This window comes from Coturnix japonica, chromosome 14 (genome assembly GCF_054131305.1).
Source record: "Coturnix japonica strain WE chromosome 14, WE-NBRP24, whole genome shotgun sequence".
NCBI classification, from domain to species: domain Eukaryota; kingdom Metazoa; phylum Chordata; class Aves; order Galliformes; family Phasianidae; genus Coturnix; species Coturnix japonica.
The window spans coordinates 12,653,049-12,673,502 of NC_140676.1; the positions used below are offsets into that span (position 1 = coordinate 12,653,049).

Here is a 20,454-nt window from a genome sequence, read left to right on the forward strand (position 1 = left end):
TATACATGAAACATAGGAAGTTGATTCAGGTATGAGTTGACTACACCTTAACAATGAAGTAGCATGCTTCTGACAACGCACTCCAAAATCAAATGAAGGGGATAGCAAGTCATTAGTGAAAAAAGACACCCATATTAAATACTAACAGTAAACAGTAACAGGTGAACAGACCTAAAAGCACAGCAGGTGTTTTTAACCAGTACAGCTTCCATGCAATGCAGTTGAAGCTGCAAGTGTTTCCAGTATTACTTACTCTTATTCGTTTCACCATAAAGCTGATGTTACGGATTCCTGAGAAATCTGTGGAGCGGTAAATTGTGTCAATTGCTTTAACATGGCTGGATATCTGTAAAAAAAAACAAACCACCAAAACACCTGTAGTTCAAAGATCCATGCAGTACACCACAGCTCATCTTAAATAACAACAACTGCACAGCCTATGCTTTGTTATATATACACATTATTACGTACCGTAAGTCCTAACAGGCCTTTTAAAAGCAAACGCTTGATGGCAAACATTGTACATAACAGGTTACAAAGTGATTTATTTCCAACATTAACATGACAGCTAAAAGCAAAACCTTTAGCAGTCAAGTTATTGATTTTTACGTAATTATATTAACTAGAAATTCAGATAACTACTTGCCATGACCATTCAGCTCATTGTTACTATAAATAGTACTGTAATTAAAACTGTATTCAAAGCACTGTGGGTTTGTTTGTTTGTTTGGAGGAAAAAAAAAAAAAATTAGAGCATTATTCTTTCATTTCTGGTAGCCAAACAGATCTGAAAACACTTTATCAATTACCTTTTCCAAGAGAACAGAAACACTAATTCACTGAACTCCTGATCTTGAAGGTGACTTCAGAGCTTTGGAAAATGTGTCTCAACTCAATTCCAAATGTACAGTGTGATTGTTAATCAGTGCAAGTCAGATTTGTAAATAGCAGTGCGATTTTCTACTTCAAGAGAAGTATAATTAAAGAGCTCCACATATTTTTTAGCAACAATGGTGAACAAAAAATGTTTTCCAATTACTGGCATACTGACAAGTGAAAAGCATCCGCCTTTAGTTACACTGCTGCTTTTCTGACCTTCCACTATACCAGACACTACAGAAACACAACTAGGTGCTATTAACTCACAGTAGTTTGAGCTAAAATTTCAAACAGAAGACTATATGAGTGTTAACAGAAAAGCCTGGCAGGTTGTCAAACAGAACAAAAGTCTTCACGAAGTTTTGTCTAAGTAAGAGAGGGGAGAAATAAAGTAAGAATACAAAATCAAATCAGACAAGCCTTGCTCAGATCTGTTCAATAAACTGCACTTGTAATTATTAACTAAAAGGAGCATAAGCATCTGCGACCTTTTCCACCAGCATGTTGAGTACTTTTAGTGAAATAATGCATCAGTAATGACAGAGCGACTGTATAACAGAGACAGGGTGACTGAACAAATGAAACTTAATTGCGTACATTACTGCTCATTTAATTAAAATTAGTCAGAAATAATCAAAATAAAAGCTTATCGTTTAAACAAAGGGCTTAGAAATACCTGTGCAATTACAGCTTCCCTTGTTCCATAGTGCTTATAGAACAGATGATCAGTCTGAATATACAGCTGACAAGTATTTTTCTCAGCTTGAGTGGCACGTTTTTTTCTCAGAATCTGAGGACCGTTGCTGTCAGACTCTTCAGAAGGCTGCTACATAGACACGGGAAACAAATATGTTAATTTGTAGATCTAAGAGATGATCTCAACATAGCAATAATTTCTTTTTTAAACACACACCATTAACATGAACAGATTTTCATTAGTTTTCTTTGCCTTGCAATCTTTCACAAAACCTGATTTTAACTGAGTATACACTACAGTCAGTCTTCAAGTACATCATCTGTCTTAATGATAGGCCAAATTCTTCCAAGCATTTTGGCTTTTTTCTTATAAAAGGCAGGCAATTTGAAATACATTTTTCTCATCCATGTGATCTTGCAAACATTTTCTTTTCATAATTCTTCTGAAGATCATAAAACTCTTTGTAGATTAAAAAAATACTGCTGTGCGATGTAAATGCGTCCTCCCTAACATAGGTTACTTCATATTGTCATTATCTTGGTTACCTCAGTAACAGAAGCAGAAAGTCAAAATAAAGTTCATTAAGAGCTGTATGTGCATTCATTGGTCTCATAACACACACTATACAATTTTTAGAAGTACATTTCTTGGAAAGCATGTTATTCTTAATAGCACTGAACTGCATCACACTGTTGATAATGTCTTCAATATCTGAAGTTACAATTTAAATACACTTGAAATTGCTGATGCTATTTTACTAACCACAATGCATCATTTTGTTAGAATATCTTGAATGTCACAAAATGATGGCAAAAGTTCAAAATGTTCAGAACACAGTAAAAACTAAAATGAACTCAATTTAGTGTTGGAAAGTGTTGAAAAAAACCAAACCCAATTTCATGACAAATGGTGCAACACTGAAGGCAAACATAAAACTAAGACTTGAAAAAGACAAGCGGGTTGCTTCCACTCACCTCCTATTACAGGCAACCTGCAGCATACTTAACTCCCTCAAACTTGCAGCATTGCTGCTAAGACCCTCCTACTCATATCAGCTTCATTTATCACTGGAAGCACTCATATTAAAAGTGTCCCACAAGAGCCATGAAAATTCCTGCTCCACAACAACAAATATACTACTTTCACACCAAGTGATCTCAAAACTTCCATCTCAACTGCAATAAGGTATATTCCTCATCATAAGCTCAACTGAAAAATCCATCTGAAAGGCCTAAAAAAAATCTGAGACCACAAGGGACTCATCAAGACGAGGAGCCAGCACATCAAAGCTGCAGAAGCAGTAAGGAAAGGAATCTGGAAACATCATTGGAAGAAACAATTGGAATATTTTGGGTTAATCATTTTTGTGCAGCTGTTCCTTGCAGCACAGAGGGATGATACCTGTGACCAAAAGTTGGAAAGAAATCATATAAAGAAACAGCAAATTATTACAACAATTTCTAATCGGTAGAGTTGATTATAGCCAGTGCAGTACCTCTGTTGTTGGTTCTTCTATACCAGTCATCTGGTACTTCTGCATTCTTTCAAATACTGAATGATCTGCACAACCTCCTTGTGGTCCATATTTATGAGGATATTCTACAAAGAGGAAAGCCAGGCTGAGGTTTCAAACTGAAATGCGCAAGTGTCAAAATATCCTCTATTTTAAAATAAATATAAACAATGTAATAAATATAGCTTTATCACAGCAACTTCTCCCATTTGTACCTAATAGGCTCAAGTAGTTTCTGAAGAAAGCATTCTGAGATCCAAGCAGCTGCCTTTTTCCATTCACTGCTTTGAATAAGATACAGTCTAAAGTTTAACAAACCAGAAATACTGCAATTGCTTCTTAAAATAGTTTTCTTAAAGCTATCAAAAGAAAATAGGAAGTGAGCAATGTATGAGATAAGAACAAGAGTTATTATTTGGGCATCTTTACAGATTAGCTTGAACCAATAGCAATACTAGGGAAACTGAACTCAATGATAAATTATTAATTGAGATCAGCTATACCAGAGATGGTTTGGATAAGAGAAGATTAGTTTTACTTACTAAACTAAAACTAAGAAGTCTTGCTAAGACTTCTTAAAGGATTGTATTAATTTTATTCATCTTTCACCAAATTTCCAAAGCATTTGTATAGTTTGCCTGTCAACCAAGAATGCATTAGGACTGAAATTCCAACGATCCTTGGTTTCAAACTCAGCTCTACAATTAATTATGAGATAACAGTTTTGCTGCCAATAAAATACATTAATTAAATTCCAGAAAGTAAACAACAAGTGTGTGACTGAAGAGGGTGTACAGGAGCACATGCAGATGTGTACATGTAAAAAAAAAAAATCCCAGAATTAAAGACTACAAACATTTAAAACTGAGAACGTAAAATAAGGCTGAAAAGAAACCTTTTCATCTCCTCTTTATTACAGTTCACTGTTTCACTTTTAACAGCAGTGTGGTAGTACTATCCTGGGTATGCATCAGAGATAAATACGCTCAAAGTCCAGACGAGCTCATTGAGAAGCACACGTAATGCATTTAAGAACTACCCTGCACTAGCAGAAGCTTCCTCAAGAACTGAAGGAAAGAGGTGTTGCTGCCACCACTCCCTCCTCTCTTCAGTTTCTCTTTAGATTGGAACGCATTATAAATTGGTGCCTCAGAAAGAGATAACAAGAGGCCAAGTTGTGTGAGTCAAGTATACAAATACACACAGTACCAGTTTCTGTGGGCCAAACCAGTTTCACCACCACAACCGGGTGCAGTTTTTATCAGAATGTATAAACATTACCAACTTTTTTTTTCCTAGAACATGCAAAGACACAAAACCCAAGTAAACAGGTGAGGTTCTTAGGAGCAGATTTCTAACACTGAACGTTTGTTTGAGGCCCTGATGGTCATAGTGCATGCATTTCAGGGGATTTCCCCGTGAACTCTGGCTCTCTGAAGCCAAAACCAACCTGCTGCCTACTGGAGCAAGGTACATGCTCTGTTGCAGAACGTATTCTGGTTCAGCTTCATCTGAAAGCTGATTTAATTACCTTTGATTTCCTTATCTGTTTCCTTCATCATACTGTATGATACCACTAAATCACTTCAATATACAAAACCCAACTTGATTCAGATGCTTTTCCTATGTCAGCAAGCTCTGAATTTCACACTTCAATCATAGAAACCTGAGGAAAACTAAACAGCAAACAAATAGAAGTACTGTAACCTTGTAATACTCTAGATAGGTCTACAGTCAAAAATATTGAAAGACTGTATTCAATAGACCCAATGATAAGCTTGAAAGAACAAATACATTAAAAAAAGATATGGAGATTTTGGAAAGGGTCCAGAGGAGGGCCACAAAGATGATCAGGGGGCTGGAGCACCTCCCCTATGAGGACAGGCTGAGGGAGTTGGGTTTGTTCAGCCTGGAGAAGAGAAGGTTGCGGGGTGACCTCATTGCAGCCTTTCAGTACCTGAAGGGAACTTACTCCCAGGAGGGGAGTAAACTCTTTGAAAGGGCTGATAATAGCAGGACTAGGGGAAATGGTTTTAAGTTGAAGGAGGGAAGATTTAGGTTGGATGTTAGGGGGAAGTTCTTTACTAGAAGGGTGGTTAGGTCCTGGAACAGGCTGCCCAGTGAGGTTGTGGATGCCCCGTCCTTGGAGGTGTTCAAGACCAGGCTGGACGGGGCCCTGGGCAACCTGATCTAGTAAATGTGTATGTTTGATGGCCCTGCTAGGCAGGGGGGTTGGAACTACATGATCCTTGAGGTCCCTTCCAACCCGGGTAATTCTGTGATTCTGTGATTAAAAATAAAAGCAGCCTTCCAATCTTAATTCTCCCCAACCACACTTTTACACGTGTTAAAAGAAGTCACGTGGCTGTCTAAAACTAGTTAATGACAAATTAGGCTAAATAAATTGTAGTTCATGTTTTTTTAAAAACTGGATCCTTTTCCAGGCACAAAAATATTTTAGAGCAATTATAAACTTCACTTAGTAGGAAACTGCCTCATTTAATAAGTACACTTAAAATTTCAGCTTAAGAGCAACTAAAACCTTGCAGCTGCATGTTCTTCATTACCACACCAGCAAAAGAACTTTATCTTTCATAAAGGTGTCCAAATACAGTATTGTAGTTCAAAGTGTATTTAAAGTCTGAATTTTATAGAAGCAACCCTACTATATACCTATTTCTTTTTATTAGCGTTTGCCAAAGAGGTTGTTAGCAAAATCTTGATTTTGCGTGGAAGGCAATTTCCATCCACAGTTGGATTCTAATAGGGATTACTGTTTAAATTATAAGAAACATCCATCTCCAGAGGAGCAACTACAGTAATACAAAGTAATTAGTAGCTTGAAAAAAATCCTATGCTTACTAAATAACTTGTCTTTTCATTATTTTACACAAGTGGATACCAATTATATTTATTCAAATCATATCTGTTTATTTTCTACATATTAACTTTCGATATTTTGAATTCTAACAGCACATGAGTACTGTTTTATAACTGGTCTCATGATAGTCCTCCCAGTATGGCCAGTCCTAGCACAAGGCCAGAGAAACCAAGAGAGACAAAAATGCTTCCTACAAGCCACCTCATTCCTGCACCAACTTGAGATACTATTTGGTGTAACATTGGCTTTGCTATACCCAATTAACAGCACTGCTCAGTCACTGCTGAGACTGGCACTTTTGGGTGCCCTGGCTACCATTGCTAGACCGGAGCTATCAAGAGCAAAGGATTATAGATATGACCCTTCCCATCTATATTCTCATTTCAAAAATGATTTTCCAGCATATAATACAACTCTCACTGTCTGCTTTCACATTACTGTTTATCCCTGCGCTAAAAGCATGTTATACAATGCCTATTACACAAGGACAGGATAAGAAAGTAAGGGACAATACTGCTTTGCTGCCAACATACTTCATCTGTGCAAATCCACCATAGCTTCCAAACAACTCTTCCAAGTGGCACCTTCAGGAATCCACAGAAATTAAATGCAAAAATGACCACACAGCATATTTTGTATCAGCACTAAGTGCCATTTTATGTCACTTCTATTCATACTCTCTGGCACTGACAGCTGACAGAACACTACTAGAAAAAAGTGCTCCCAGTGAATTATAGAAGCTAAGAGGTCTTCCTGCTGCTGCTTGTTTCCCAAAGAAGTTAGGAAACACCTTAATACATTTCCAATATTGACCGACTGCAATTCAAACAAATATTTCCCACCTCAAAAAGTAGCTTCTGGTTACAAACACTTCAAAAGCATGACCACTAAAATTATTTTTAAAAACGCACATTAAACATTCTGCAAGAGCAATTGTCAAAACCAAGGTTTTATATGCGCTGGGAAAAACAAATTCAAGCGACAGATTTGAGTTCTCTCTGCTAAAAAGAGGAGGTAAGGCTATTTAGGGGACAGCTTGGGAGCATGTCTTGTTTACAGAGAAAGTTGCACACAAAGCTTTCTTATTTAAATGCTGAATGTCTCCTAAACTGGAGAGGCACTGTTCTCTGTTCATCTTCCAAGACATGTTATTTCCACCATCCCCTGCAGACGTACCCTTGCTGAAGAAGCCAGACAGGAACTACGCCGTGTCAGATGACTGGCAGACAGAAGTCTGACCCACGTTCTTGTGGTGCTGTTCATGGCTTTGAGAAGTACAGACTTCTGCTGGCTCTTAGGTTACCCCTCCACCACAGCCCTATGAACTGATCACGAGAAAACACATGCCTTGCCATTCGAAGGGCTGCTTCCAGGCACGTTCAACTGAAAAACACAAGCAGCCTACTTTCCATCACAGTCTATGAAAGAATAACTGAATTAGAGGATCAGGCCTCTAACCAAAGAAAATCCTCAGGTAAAGCAAAGACTTCATTTCTCTTCCTCCCTATTGCTAAATGGTTTTGGTTTTCCAATTTCTGTTTTGGTACAATCTGAGACAGTGTTAAGATAACGGTAATAGCGGCAAGAACAAGATTTTTAAATTCCCTTCTTATTTAACTAGATGTCAGAAAGGTTATTAATGATTTACACAACTATAGATTCTCAAATGTATTGAAAGAAAGCATAAAAGACTCCTGATTGCCTTTTCTGCTTCTATTTGTCAACAAACAGTATAACCTGCAGATTATTTAGGTTAACTACTTGTTGGATTTAGACATCTGGGGCAAGGACGTGACACCAGCGCTCCACAGAACATGGTGAAAATTCAGTCCTACAACAGCCACACAGATCTCACCAATACTAGCAAGAGCAACACTGACAGAACTAAAGATCAAATTTAAGCAGAAAGAGGGAAATCTGTATGAAGGGTTGTTGTATGGGTTTTTTTTTCATAGGCAGTCTGTCACACAGATCCCATGAAAACTGCCAAGTAAACCTTCATTACAATATTGGCAACCACAATACGAAAAAAGCCCAAACAAATCAAGTTCTCAAATAAAACACAGTCTGCAATGGGCAGTTAATTCAGCAGACATGACACAGAACTACAAAATCCTTTACTTTCTGTTCTCAGTTGTGGAATTCCTCCAAGAACACAGAGAATTAAACAGAGAATTAAATGACAGATCTCATTTTCCTGAAGTTCGGAACAGGCATTCCTGTCTACTGTTGATCTGAGTAAAATATGCAACTAGTTTTCTATTTCACAGTATGAACTCAGAAATACATTTACAGCATGCAGGATTCAATTAAAGTAAATGAAGTCCCAATGAAACCTTAACTCTTAAAGAAAACAGCCTCCAAAACATCTTAATGAAAATAGCAGTTTACATCTTTCTCGCACTAGATTACAAAACTGTTTGATCAGGAGTGGTTTAGAAACTGAAATCATTCAAGTTGTGTTTCAAGTAATGAATAGAAGGCTGCCTTCCACCATATCCACTGTAACATAGACAAAAGCTGCCTTATAAAGTTGACAATATAATCCCCATTTACAAAAAAACCTTTTGTTTAACTACTGAATAAGACTTCATTGAGATGCTAATCATATGTTGCATTGTGATTTCTGAAAGGCACTAAAAAGCATATTGTTTCAAAAGGCTAAAATGCTCCTGACCAAAAAACATCCCAAATAAAAGCAAAGATTCCACCCCTCCCCCTCTCTCCTGGATTAGTAATGTGAGCATTTTTGTTGTCTTTGTCCTGTGTAAGACACTAAAAGTTTGCCTCTATTTCACAAGAGCGAGCTTAAGTTAATACAGTAACAGATGGGAATGGCTGCCTTCATTTTTAAAGCCTAAAAGATGTAAAGTCATCTTTTTTTTTTTTTTTTTTTTTTTTTTAGCTGAAGTTCAGTGCAAAAATAGCTCTGATGAAAGGCATAAAAATGGTCTCAAAAGCACTACTCAGAAAACAAAAGAAGCACCTGTACACTTCAGGTATTTCAGACCACAGCAATAACAGAGGTGTCTGGGCTAGCAATGCAAAGCATCCTAAGCTGTGTGATCAGAAGGCATGCGTGTCTGACTCCATACCCACAGCAACTAACCAGAGTGGCACATTTTCTAATAGCACTTCTTAGAATTAGCACCACGATGGGCTATTTTCAGCCACACTGAGTAAGCAGCGATGCTCGTTCTTTTGGTGATACGGAAGCCTTATTATGCTGCTCCTTAAATGTGATTCTCTGGGATAGATTGAGACATCTCTGATAATCTGATTTCATTTCATTTCTATCTGAAGGCTTTGATAACACTAGATTCAAGGACTAAAACAGTGAGGCAGTATACTGCCATCAAAATAAACAAAAAGGCATATTTCCTACTCCATCCACTTCAATAAAATACTACGAGCCAAGTTCATTATTAGCTTTTTCCAGCTTTCAAGTAAACCATTTACATCAACTTCTGTAAGACAGTCATTTTCATGAAATCAAATTATTTCCTCCCTCAAAGTGAAGTTTGGTTTCTTCCATTAGCTGCTATCAGAGACATCAGTGTTCTCACTTGCCCACTAGTTACTTTATTCTCAATTACTAGTCTTGTAAGTAGCAGGAAGATGCACATCTAGGTAGTCAGAAAACAAGTGGTGTTCAAAATGTACATCAAGTTCAGTAGCTGCATTCACTCAAATATGTGTTTTTATTTGAACCAGCTATAGACACATCATATGTACAAAGCTAGGTAAAGTGAAGAAATCTGATACATCAGTTCTGAGAACATAATAAGTTTATGTGCACTTACATTCAAAGTTAGGCTAATGGGGCTATACTACTTCAGTAGTATTTCCCTGAACATTTCCATCAGCTTTAACACCCAGCAGAACTTTTGAAAACAGGACATACACTGCATCTGCTAATGAGCTATTTGAAGACCTCTGAACGCACACACACAGGTGAAGCTTTTATTTTTCACCAGCACCACCTTTATTAGCTGTTTTTTAGTGCATAATAACTAGAACTTAAATTACCTTTTATTTATCAGGTCACAAGAAAGAGCGATCAGGACAGGGCATTTTAAGGACGCATTTTTCAAAGCAACAATAAAATGCATCCACTGCAGAAAATACACTGCTTGTGCACTTAAACCTGACTATTAAGAATTTCTTAAATTGCCAGAATAAGGAAAACTCACTTGGGCTTGTCAAAAATTTCTTTCACACAATAACTTTATATAAATCACTCCAGGACAGCATGATTCACTCTGTCACATGCAAGCCAAAGTCTCACTCGATGCATACAAATGGCTTATAGTTTTTGACATTTAATAGAAAAAAAATTATTTCAGCTGTAGCATGAGAACGAAGTACTCACTTATATCATCTTCATGATAGATGACAGAATGGAACGGTAGAGTTCTGTCCTTAATATATCTCTCTGCTGGCTCAATATAAAAGGTCCCACTGTGAGTTTGGATGAATCCTTCAAATCTTCCATCAATAACAGACCCATGGCTAAAACTTCCCTGCTCACCTGTTAAGGACAAAAAGGGCCTTTAATAAAAAAAAACAGCCCTTCTAAAGGAATTCAATACTGTGCAAACTTCAAGCATACACTCTATGCAAGGTGTTAATAATCAGACAGCACTAAGCATAATGATAAAGGCATAATGATCCTCGCTGTGAAGCAGTCCCCAGCTGCTTCAAACTTATGAACTATAAAGTAGTAATATAGTGTATTACAGGAGTAAAATGTTTTTAGAGAAAAATGTGTCTGAAATTTCAAAGATTAACAGTATTCAACAGTAAGAAGAGCAGTTGCCCCAAAATCATAGTTCCTATGTTTAACAGCTCTGAAGTTTTCAGCATGAATCAGATGCATAAAGGACAAGTTGAAGAGGCATGCAGTGGAGAATTCAGCTCCATATCTTAAGGGTGTCAGACATGCAGCATTTAATCTCATATTCAAGTGCTATTTTTATACATCTATTCATTCAATTATAAAAAAACACTAAGCGTACACTGAATTCTGAAAGCTTTCAAAGGAAAAATTCTGTTTCAAGACACTCATTTTTCTTTTCACACATAGCTTTCTTAAAACTGTAGCTATGTTAAATGTGGGATGGATTGAATACATGTTTGAGACATTCACAACCCTTCAATTCCTTTAACTAACAACAGTACCTGATCTGTTTCATTTATTTTTTGAATGAAACTTTTAAAATATATATTTATATCAGACTAATTCTACAAACAGTAAGTTCACAGAGTTTAATTTCAATGCCTATGGACATACAGTTAAGTATTATGTGAAAATAATCATTAAAGTATGACTCGTTAGAGGATAAAAGGGTATTTTATTTAGATGCATTATTGAAGCTTAATAATGAAGATAACCTAATAATTTGGATATACATTTTCTGCACATACTATAAAACTCCTGTTTTACAATGACTGGATTTTAATTCATTTTAGAGTGTTTTGTACTTACCATAAATGTGTCCAGTGTAAATATGGGAGGTATCATAATCGATTACTTCGTTTGATGTTTCTAATTTAAAATCCTCACTAAAAAGAGATGTATCTCTCTTCATTCGAAGGTTGAATTGTCTAAAATGAAAAAAGAGATAGTAAACTGCCTTTAAGCTTCAACTACAAAAGCATGAAGTACTTCTAACCAATGTTCTCACACAGGCAAATTTACAGAATTTGTGAATTTTATCTATATAAAATATTTATACTGTACAGGAATTAAGACTATAGCCCAGGAAGATTTGCTCAAGCAAGACTATTTTGATGCTTTTGGTAAAAGTAGTTGAATCTACAAGATGTAAGAAGGGTTTTAAATCTAAAATGGTGACTTTGACTTGCCCTGATTCCTCCAGACACAGATGTAACTAAAGGGGATTTCTTTTTCTCATCAGACAACTGAGAAGCAGAATAAACAAGAACTATCAGCTTATTTTATTTTCATGGCCAATAAGTAAGTACCAGGGCTGCCCCAAAAGCAGCAACTCCTATTTCACTGTGTTGGTCCACAGCATCAAGGCAGATGTTGGCAGCAGAGGCTGAACACTCCCCACTAATATTCCACTACATTTTGTTGCCATGCAACAGATGGCATCAGAGGGGCAGTCTGACAGAATGGCCTCTGACATGGAAGCATGGACAAAGCAAAGGTGTGAAACTCAATTCCTCTATGCAGAAAAAATGGCACCCACTGACATTCATCGACACTTGCTCAACACGTATGGGAACCAAACAGTGGATGTGAGGCAGTGGGTGGCTCACTTCAGCAGAGGCAAGAGTGGGTCAACCTGCACTGGTGGAAATCCCTATGAGCACGGCATTCAGGATCTTGTGCAGTGCTGGCAAAAACACACAGCTAATGATGGTGGCTCTGTCAAAAGAGTGTTTTATAGCTGCAAATTTGTTCTCTCAAATGATGTTATTATGCTTTTCCTAACAGTTGGAGTTCCCATGGAAATAAATAAGAGGCATTACTTTCAGAGCAACCTACATAAAATGTAAACAAAATGTAAGCAAGCTAATTACTGTTTCACCTGAAACTCAAACATTCATAAGGAAAGAAATAGCTGAATTATATGCATTACTATGGAAATAACTCCACTCACTAAGTTCTTTGGCACAAATCCCTTCTAGTCTTCATATAGAATATTTATCTTTGCACAAAAACTTCAGCAAAGTCAGGTAACAATTTAAATGTACGAATTCACACTTGTAACAACCATTCCTTCATAATTTCATTTAGCATCCTTTTAAACTGTTCAACTATTCATCAGTGAATCTGATCAAACTCAGTCATTACAATTTACAGTCTTCAAGTTCTTCTATTAAGTCTCTTTGCACAACCATGAAAAGTGAAGCAGTATAGTTGTGTCACAGATCTGCAACATTATAAAGCAGCTTTGGTAAGTTGAGAATCTCTCTCTGACAGAGTCTTCATCCAAACCAATGAGCAAACAGTCTCTCATACTAATGATGGAGCTGACTTCCCACAGTGAAAGCTAGCGGTCATTTGCACTAAAAGAGGAATAACCAATAAACATAGTGGCTGCAGTGTAAATTCAATTAAAAATAACCACTTTTTAGTGCATCTGAAACATACGCAAAATATATCTTCTATTTTCACTTGCACATTATATTATAACGACACTACGGGAATAAATATTTCAGAACTGTATGCTAAGACACAAAATTCAAGATGGGAAAAAGCCATGCCTATACTTTAAACATGGTATGGGCTCTTTAGAGACTCATGCTGACTGTTCCACAATGCAAACACTGCTTCACAATCAAACTACCTCTGTCTATTATTGCTGCCACAGTGAAAATGAAACTTGCAAGAAGCTTCAGCACTAATGCACCACCAGAGGAGAGCATCTCCCACAAGGTTAGGAAATTGTGAGATGCGGCAGGCAGATGTGGAAGATTACTTCAGCAACTCCTTGAGATGCTCAGGCTTACAGCCAGGACTGCCAGTGCCCATATGATAGTTTCAACACGGATGTAATTTAACTGGGCAGATTTTCCTGTTAAAACGAAGAAATGATTCAGTACAGATGCATGTGAATATTAGAATCACTCGCTGAAGAATGCAAGCAGGAAAAATCTACTCACATCCACTTAGCAAGGCCTACAACATACAGCTACTGTTATATTATCACCTACAGACTTAAATCATCATAATTTTCCATTAAGAGCTGACAATAACATGCATAAGCATCCCAGTAAAGAATATGCAGTGCATTTTTCTAGGAGACAGGAAAAACAAACAAACGAGAAGCTAAACCATATTGTGTGGTTCTTCAAAACAGAAATTGGAAAAGGCAGAAAAAACAAGACCAGCAATAAGAGCTAAAAGAGACTCACTCAAGCACCTCAAGAAGTTTCACTCACTCCGTAACACCCTGCTCAGTACCTTCAAAGGGTTTGAAATGCACTTCAGTTTGTGTTTTCCCTGTGACCAAGTTCCCCATAGTTACCGAGGAAGGATCAGACTCTCTTCAAGTATGTCTGAACTGAAGTTAATTCACCAGAGACCTTCAACACTTTAGAATTGCTCTCCTCCATTAAGTCTACCATTCTGTGCCAGTGGTGAGCTGAAACATTCGGTAATCCCAACCAAGAGCACCTAATATGGCTAAGATGACATTTCTGTGGTGAAGTTAGTAGGCTTCCAAAGAAAAAAACAATACCCAGCATTTCTCTCAGAAATGCAAAAGGTCACTTTGCTGTTATGCTTCAATGAATACCACTACAAAAATCTCAATTAAAAAAGATACAGGAGAAATTGCTACTTCTAATAGCCAATATGCTTTTTAAAAATGACAAATTAATTACACTGAAAGAAGATGCCAGTTTATAGCTGGGGAAACTCCAAATTGAAATGACTGCATCAAACAAAGATATGGCTGGCACAAAACCTCCACACAGAAGAGTCTCTGTTTTCTTTCCCTGTTTACATCCACAACTTGATGAATTCTTCCATGGACAGGAGGTCCCAGAGAAGAACCACTGATCTCTCCATACCATTTAATCAACGTGGTTCCCAAAACTAGCCAGAGTAGAGTAAGTAACAGGCATCAAAAGGTGTTTGTGGGGTATTTTTTGTAGCTGCTATCTCTGTTGTGTGCATAGAGCTCTGTGTTAGCATTCTGATCATGGTAGTCTAGTATTCCCTAGGCTAGTGAGATACCAGGCAGAAGGCAATTATTTCCAGAAAAAAATAATGCTTTTTTCACACCTACTAACTTGCATAAGACATTTCACAGCAGTAGGACTGACCAGGACAGAAATAAGTCAATTAGGAGCAAGATTTGACCTCTCCTGTTGCTGCTCTGTCTTACATGTAACTGGTAACTGATAGCATAACAATGCAGTCTTTAGTTACTGCATGGCTGCTTCTTTGGTTGAAGCCAGTAGTTTTGGTAAAAATGTTCACACTGTCATATAATCAACTTTGTTAAAAGCCAAATTTTCCCATGCCTTACTCATTAGTTGCAGCACCTTAAAGACTATCAGGACACAGATGTTCCCTTAGTTCACCTCAGGGAGATGTCAACAGTTTACGGGTTGGTTCAGCCCGGTTCCGTCAGACTCACACGTACGCAATGATAAATGAAGAAAACAAGCTGATAGTGTCATGTTTAGTTAGAAAACAGTAGCTTCCCCATGGGCTCCAGTTATTGCAATTCTGTGCTCCAATCACAGAGAAAGCAGGTTTGTGTTTTTTTTAATACAAATTTCTATATGAAGGCTATGTGACTGTTTATTCAGTTTATTTTGATTATGAGTTACCTTCTAACGTCAGCAATTTCACCATGATGGGACATTTGATAGATTAGGATACTGATGGAAGCCTGCATACTGCTTTCCAAAACTAAAGAAGAAAGATATAAAAGGCAGTGTGCAAAAAGGGTACGAGGTGTTTTGGTGGGTTTCGTTTGAAAGCTCTATCTACTCTTAATGACATACTTATTTTACACTGTTTTCACTTACTATTAAGCACACACAATGTATTTCATCATCATTTAATTGACAATTTCCCAGGTCCCTCTACCAGTACTAAAGAAAATACCTGAAACAGCAGGTGAGTCTCTGGGCTTCTCTTTCTAATAACCACCCATATGCAGACAGAGGGAATTGTCCTTTGTTAAGTATTTATGCTAAAAATACACAACAGTATCTGTAGCATAAGAACAGGGAGCAACCCCAACTAGAATGCTTGCAGCTAAGGTCTGTCTTTAATGCCTCCGTAGTCGTGTTTCTGATTGCCAGTGATTTCTTCCCAGTTCTCCAGAAGACAGACCTGCTAAACTTGTTATTCCAGAAGATCTTATCTTTGGAAACGCAGACCTCATCTTAAACAATTTGTCACTGATTATTCTTCATATACATAGCTGTCAACACACAAACTAGCTCAGATAACAGAAACCATTCAAGTCAGGTAACAAGTAGCTACATGTCTTGTTTACACTAGAACTTAGGTCAACTATTTCTCTGTCCTGAAGAGTACAGCCTTCTGTTTTTAAGAGCAGATTAATCTTTACACAGGGTTGAATATAAACTCTTCTTTTTTTTTTCTCCCAGTAAAAACTTTTAGAAAGGAGAGTTAAGCGCAAATCCTGTACCATCCGGTTTTCTGTTTACCCAAAATAACCTCCCCACCTCTATTTATAAGGCTGACAACTTGCATACTGTGCCAGGCTCTAACAGAATTAAAAACCAGGTGAGCAAAACGTTAAACTAAGAAGCTCCTTTTGGGTAGTCCCCTTTATTTTTATAACCTGCTCAGTCAATAACCATCTTATTAAAGAACAAATGCTTTATCTCAGAATATAAGGGCAATAAAATGGATAGCAAATCACTATAGAACGGAGAATAAAAAAGTCAAGTGGTTACACCAGAAACACGGCAGAGCTCGTATCACATAGCAAGCCTCTACAAGCACTTACACAGAGCAATCCAGAATAAGTCAGCAGCTGATACAGAAGAACTTTTGAGTCCAGATAAACTGTCTCAGGTGGAGGCTGAAGAACAGGTTATTCCAGCTGCATCAACTGACATGCCTCAGTCTTTATGGCATTTTATTCCTATATGGAGCTAGTTTTCAAGATTTGAAACCCCTGGATTGAGTTGCTATGACACATACTTAAACACAGAGAGGGATTTTTATTCTTGAAGTCCTATTTTCCAGATTGTATAGAAACAATCCAACATTATAAAACAACTGCGAGAGTATTTCCCAAGTGTAACCATATGAAGGGCCTTTTTATCTGTATTGCTTACAAAGAAGTGATGGTGCGGGTATATTGCAAGCACTTCCAGTAACAGTTCTTATAAGGAACTCTCTTATATAGAGACCAGACGTTCCAATAGCAGCTTGAAACTTAACAACTTACAGCTTTTTTTTAAATTATTATTATTATTAAAATTTTAGGTTTAAAAAAAGCTATGAAAAATGGTGATTAAACTGCAAAACATCTGAAAGAAGCTCTTGGTGTACCTTTTATTTAGAAATAAAACATTATTTCACGCTCAAGTACAGCTTGAAAAATTCTTCTTGTTCACTCACTCAAGTTGCACAGCCAGCTTGACCAAGTCTGAGCCAACAACAAGGCTGGGACAAATTGGCTGCAGGTTGGTGATTCAGAGGACAAACCAGGACAAAAATAGAAAGTGTAAATTATTAGAAGAGCATTAAGTAAAATGCTGACAGCACAGTTAAGCACTGCATAGACGTAGTTTCTTCATTCTTCTGAGTCAGGAATTCTTATTTTCTAAAGCTCAGAGTTCATCAGACACTAAGCAAGTTTTTCAAGATCTGTCCACAAAATGTAATTTCCAATAGTGAAGTATCCAGTGTATTTTTGACATCTGCAGTTGATGGGAGCTCAGTTTAGGGTATTCTGCAATATATTGCAAATGCCTATACTGAAAAAGAATGCTTTTATATAGCACTGCATCGGAAGGGCTGTACTCAGTAAGTGCAAGACAGTAAATATGCATTTAGTACACATTTGGTTTAGTCAACCAAGACTGAGCACACAAAGTCAAATATATCCTTTCAATTTCAGTGATGCTCCAACATAATTTTTGGAATGGCCGACATCACCTTAACGTAGAAAACGAAGTTATATCACATTAAATTATCCTACTGTCTTGCAGCCTAGTGCCATAAACACTGCTTATTCCATTTAGGTGCTTTTTTTCCAGGCTAACACTAACACTGCATCCACTAATTTTATGTGAATCTTCCTCAGGCCCAAAGGGCACCTTAAATTAATTCACACTAAAACGTTCAATGTAAAATGGCATGTGTGAGATACACAACTATACTGTTTTAAAACAATATGAACTACAAAACTATATTGTTTTAAAAACTCCTATTTACTTCAAGCCTTTCAGGAACAAGCACATTTTGCACCAGTCCTGAAGCAACGATGTCAACTCATCTACAGTACACAGTTAATAATTCAAAAGAATTCATAGCCTACTTTCAGTGATCTTCAGTGCCATATGGTGCTCGTGTTTTAGCATCTAATGCAGCTGGTTTGTTTGAATTCAGGCATTAAACCTCACAGTTTTATTCTAGATCCCCCAACAATAAGAATACTGAAAAATTTGTTTTTAAATTGTATACTCTGTAGCATTTGATTTTCAGATGAAGATTAAATAAAAAAGGTTATCTCAAACAATGATGCAACATTAAAACATCTGTGGTCCAGCTAGCTCCATTTGCTACTTCCAGCAGCGAACTGCAGCAGATACTGGGACAGCTTCTGCATTGTTTCCTATCTACATAAGGCAAGCATTTCATCAGAAGCCAACTCAAAACAAAGACCTAGTATATAAAAGGAATTTAGCAGGAAAGGCTACTGATTGTCTGTGAAGATAAGACAGTTACCAACAGTGCAACAATCCACTAAACAATAAAATTCCTTGGACCAAGATCACACCCAAAAACATGGATTTAAGCATCGAATTTCAAACTTTGGACGTCGACTGCTATTCTAAAGCAGTTGCAAATACAACCCTAATGCTGCCTTTTGGTTATGTGCTTATGTTTTATGTTACTTATGGTTGGGCTATACACATCCAGTAGCAACACTTCATTCCTTGAAGAAATTACAAGCTAGTGCAGAAGGAGAATATTTACTCAAATGAACATTCCAAACACAGATTCAAAAGACATGGTATTACTTTTGCTCTGTCAAGTTTCCTGTGTTTCTAGATATGAATAACAAATATTTATCAAGTGTTAGTTATTTCCTTTGTAATTGAAATCATTAGACAAGCAAGGGGGTTACACATTCCTTAAAAAGATATTAAGGCAATGGTGTTGCACAGGATGCAGTCAGCAAAGAAGCAAAGACTGAAATATTTTAACTTACTTTCTCTTTCTTCTCAATAATAAAAGAAAAACAACAGTGTAGGAAGCAGCATAGTGAAATCTACAAATAATATTTCCACTGCTCACACCAACTACCTAAGTTCAAATAGTAAAGAAGTTTCAATCAGAAATTAAATGTATGGCTAAGCAATCTTGTAACAGCAATTATGTTTTTTCCATGTCAAATAATTGCTAAGCTACACAGAAAAACGTCATTTTACTACACATGAAACAGAACACTCCAGGGCCAATTTTGTAGTTTGGAATGCAATTTGAAACTGCATTTCCTCAAGTAAACCAAATCCACTCAAAGTTCAGCATAGTTTTTGTAAACAAATATGCCAAGGCTGCACAATAAAGTCAGAATCTAATGAAATTCTGTTCCCAGTTCTATTTTTACTGAATCTTTGAAGTGCATTAACAGCTACCAGTGCAAGTTTCAACAACTGATGACAAGCAGCAATTTGACATTTACACTGGACACCAGAGCAAACGCTTGCTATGACCTGCCAAGACTGCATTTTAGTATATTCCCACAGACATGAATCTGATAACTGTATTTCTCCATTTATATATCACTACCATTAAAAAAACCATAGGACTAAGATGTTGAAAGCAAGTACCTTTTAGAAACATCACTAACCTTCCATGAGCATGAAAATCGAGGCGCAAGAACTGATCTTCATGTGATACTGCTCTTTTGGCACGCTGGTGTTTTTGGTGTAACAAATCCACGTCGTAAGATAATCCTTCATAATGTCTAATGTATTTATTTAGAGGATTTCCATACTGGCCTGAAAAGAGAAAAATGCAAAGGTTAGCATGCCTAAGAATTTACTAAGGTTACAACAACACAGTCAGGTATGACACTGTGAAGCACAACAGCTGGCAATGAGAACCCAATTTTCACTCTACATGCTTTTCAGCTATCTTTTTCAGTTCCTTGTACACTTTAAATTCATTCTACTCTGGCTCCACAGACTGAATGCACGCTTGCAGTTACAGTGCAGAGGTGGACATCTTCCAATTCCATTTCAATCAAAATTACTCCACGATGCAAACTACAACACTGTTGGTGGGAATGCTTGAGACACGTTTCAGATACAAAACATGCCAAGTCCAACAGCTTCACATCTTTCTTCTGGTTCCCTAAAAGAACCACACATCCATTTTCACTCTGCTCTCATGGCACTGAAGTACTTGCTCAAAAGTTATACATTCCACACACCAGACCTTGAAGTAAAATTAAGAGCAAATCATGCCATCTAGCAATAGAACATTTGTGTAACACGGAATGTTCCATCATGTGGGAGAGTTTTGTTAAAGGTTCAGTTCAGTCTATCTTGAGTATTTCCTTTTAAGATATTATTTCTGACTTGCTTAAGAATGTATGACAGAAGACTGAAAATGATTCTTGTCCTCCCATCTTCATGGTGGAAGAGAGATGCAGAACTGACCACAGGAACTAGCATTAGAGCTGTTTGCAGACCTAGAAACATGCACATAAAGGACGACACTATCAGCCTTGTATTTCCACTAAACACCAGGTATTTTACTTCAACACAGTATTT

At 37.1% G+C, this 20,454-nt stretch overlaps 1 protein-coding gene across 3 annotated transcripts in view; it reads right to left on the reverse strand.

The window, feature by feature from the left end:
• ADAM10 (ADAM metallopeptidase domain 10) overlaps positions 1–20,454 on the reverse strand; it is a 42,676-nt gene that overhangs the window by 12,577 nt on the left and 9,645 nt on the right. The window contains exons 1-7 of one of the 3 annotated variants that reach the window (XM_085515666.1): positions 19,527–19,672; positions 16,997–17,124; positions 11,459–11,577; positions 10,343–10,501; positions 3,072–3,175; positions 1,556–1,705; positions 254–346 (exon numbers count right to left, since the gene is read on the reverse strand). In XM_085515666.1, the coding sequence (XP_085371792.1) occupies positions 254–346; positions 1,556–1,705; positions 3,072–3,175; positions 10,343–10,501; positions 11,459–11,561 (609 nt within the window). In that variant the 5' untranslated portion in view covers positions 11,562–11,577; positions 16,997–17,124; positions 19,527–19,672. Of the gene's footprint in view, positions 1–253; positions 347–1,555; positions 1,706–3,071; positions 3,176–10,342; positions 10,502–11,458; positions 11,578–16,996; positions 17,125–19,526; positions 19,678–20,454 lie in introns of those variants that run through there. The other 2 variants (XM_015872403.2, XM_015872402.2) reach the window with 2 other exon arrangements.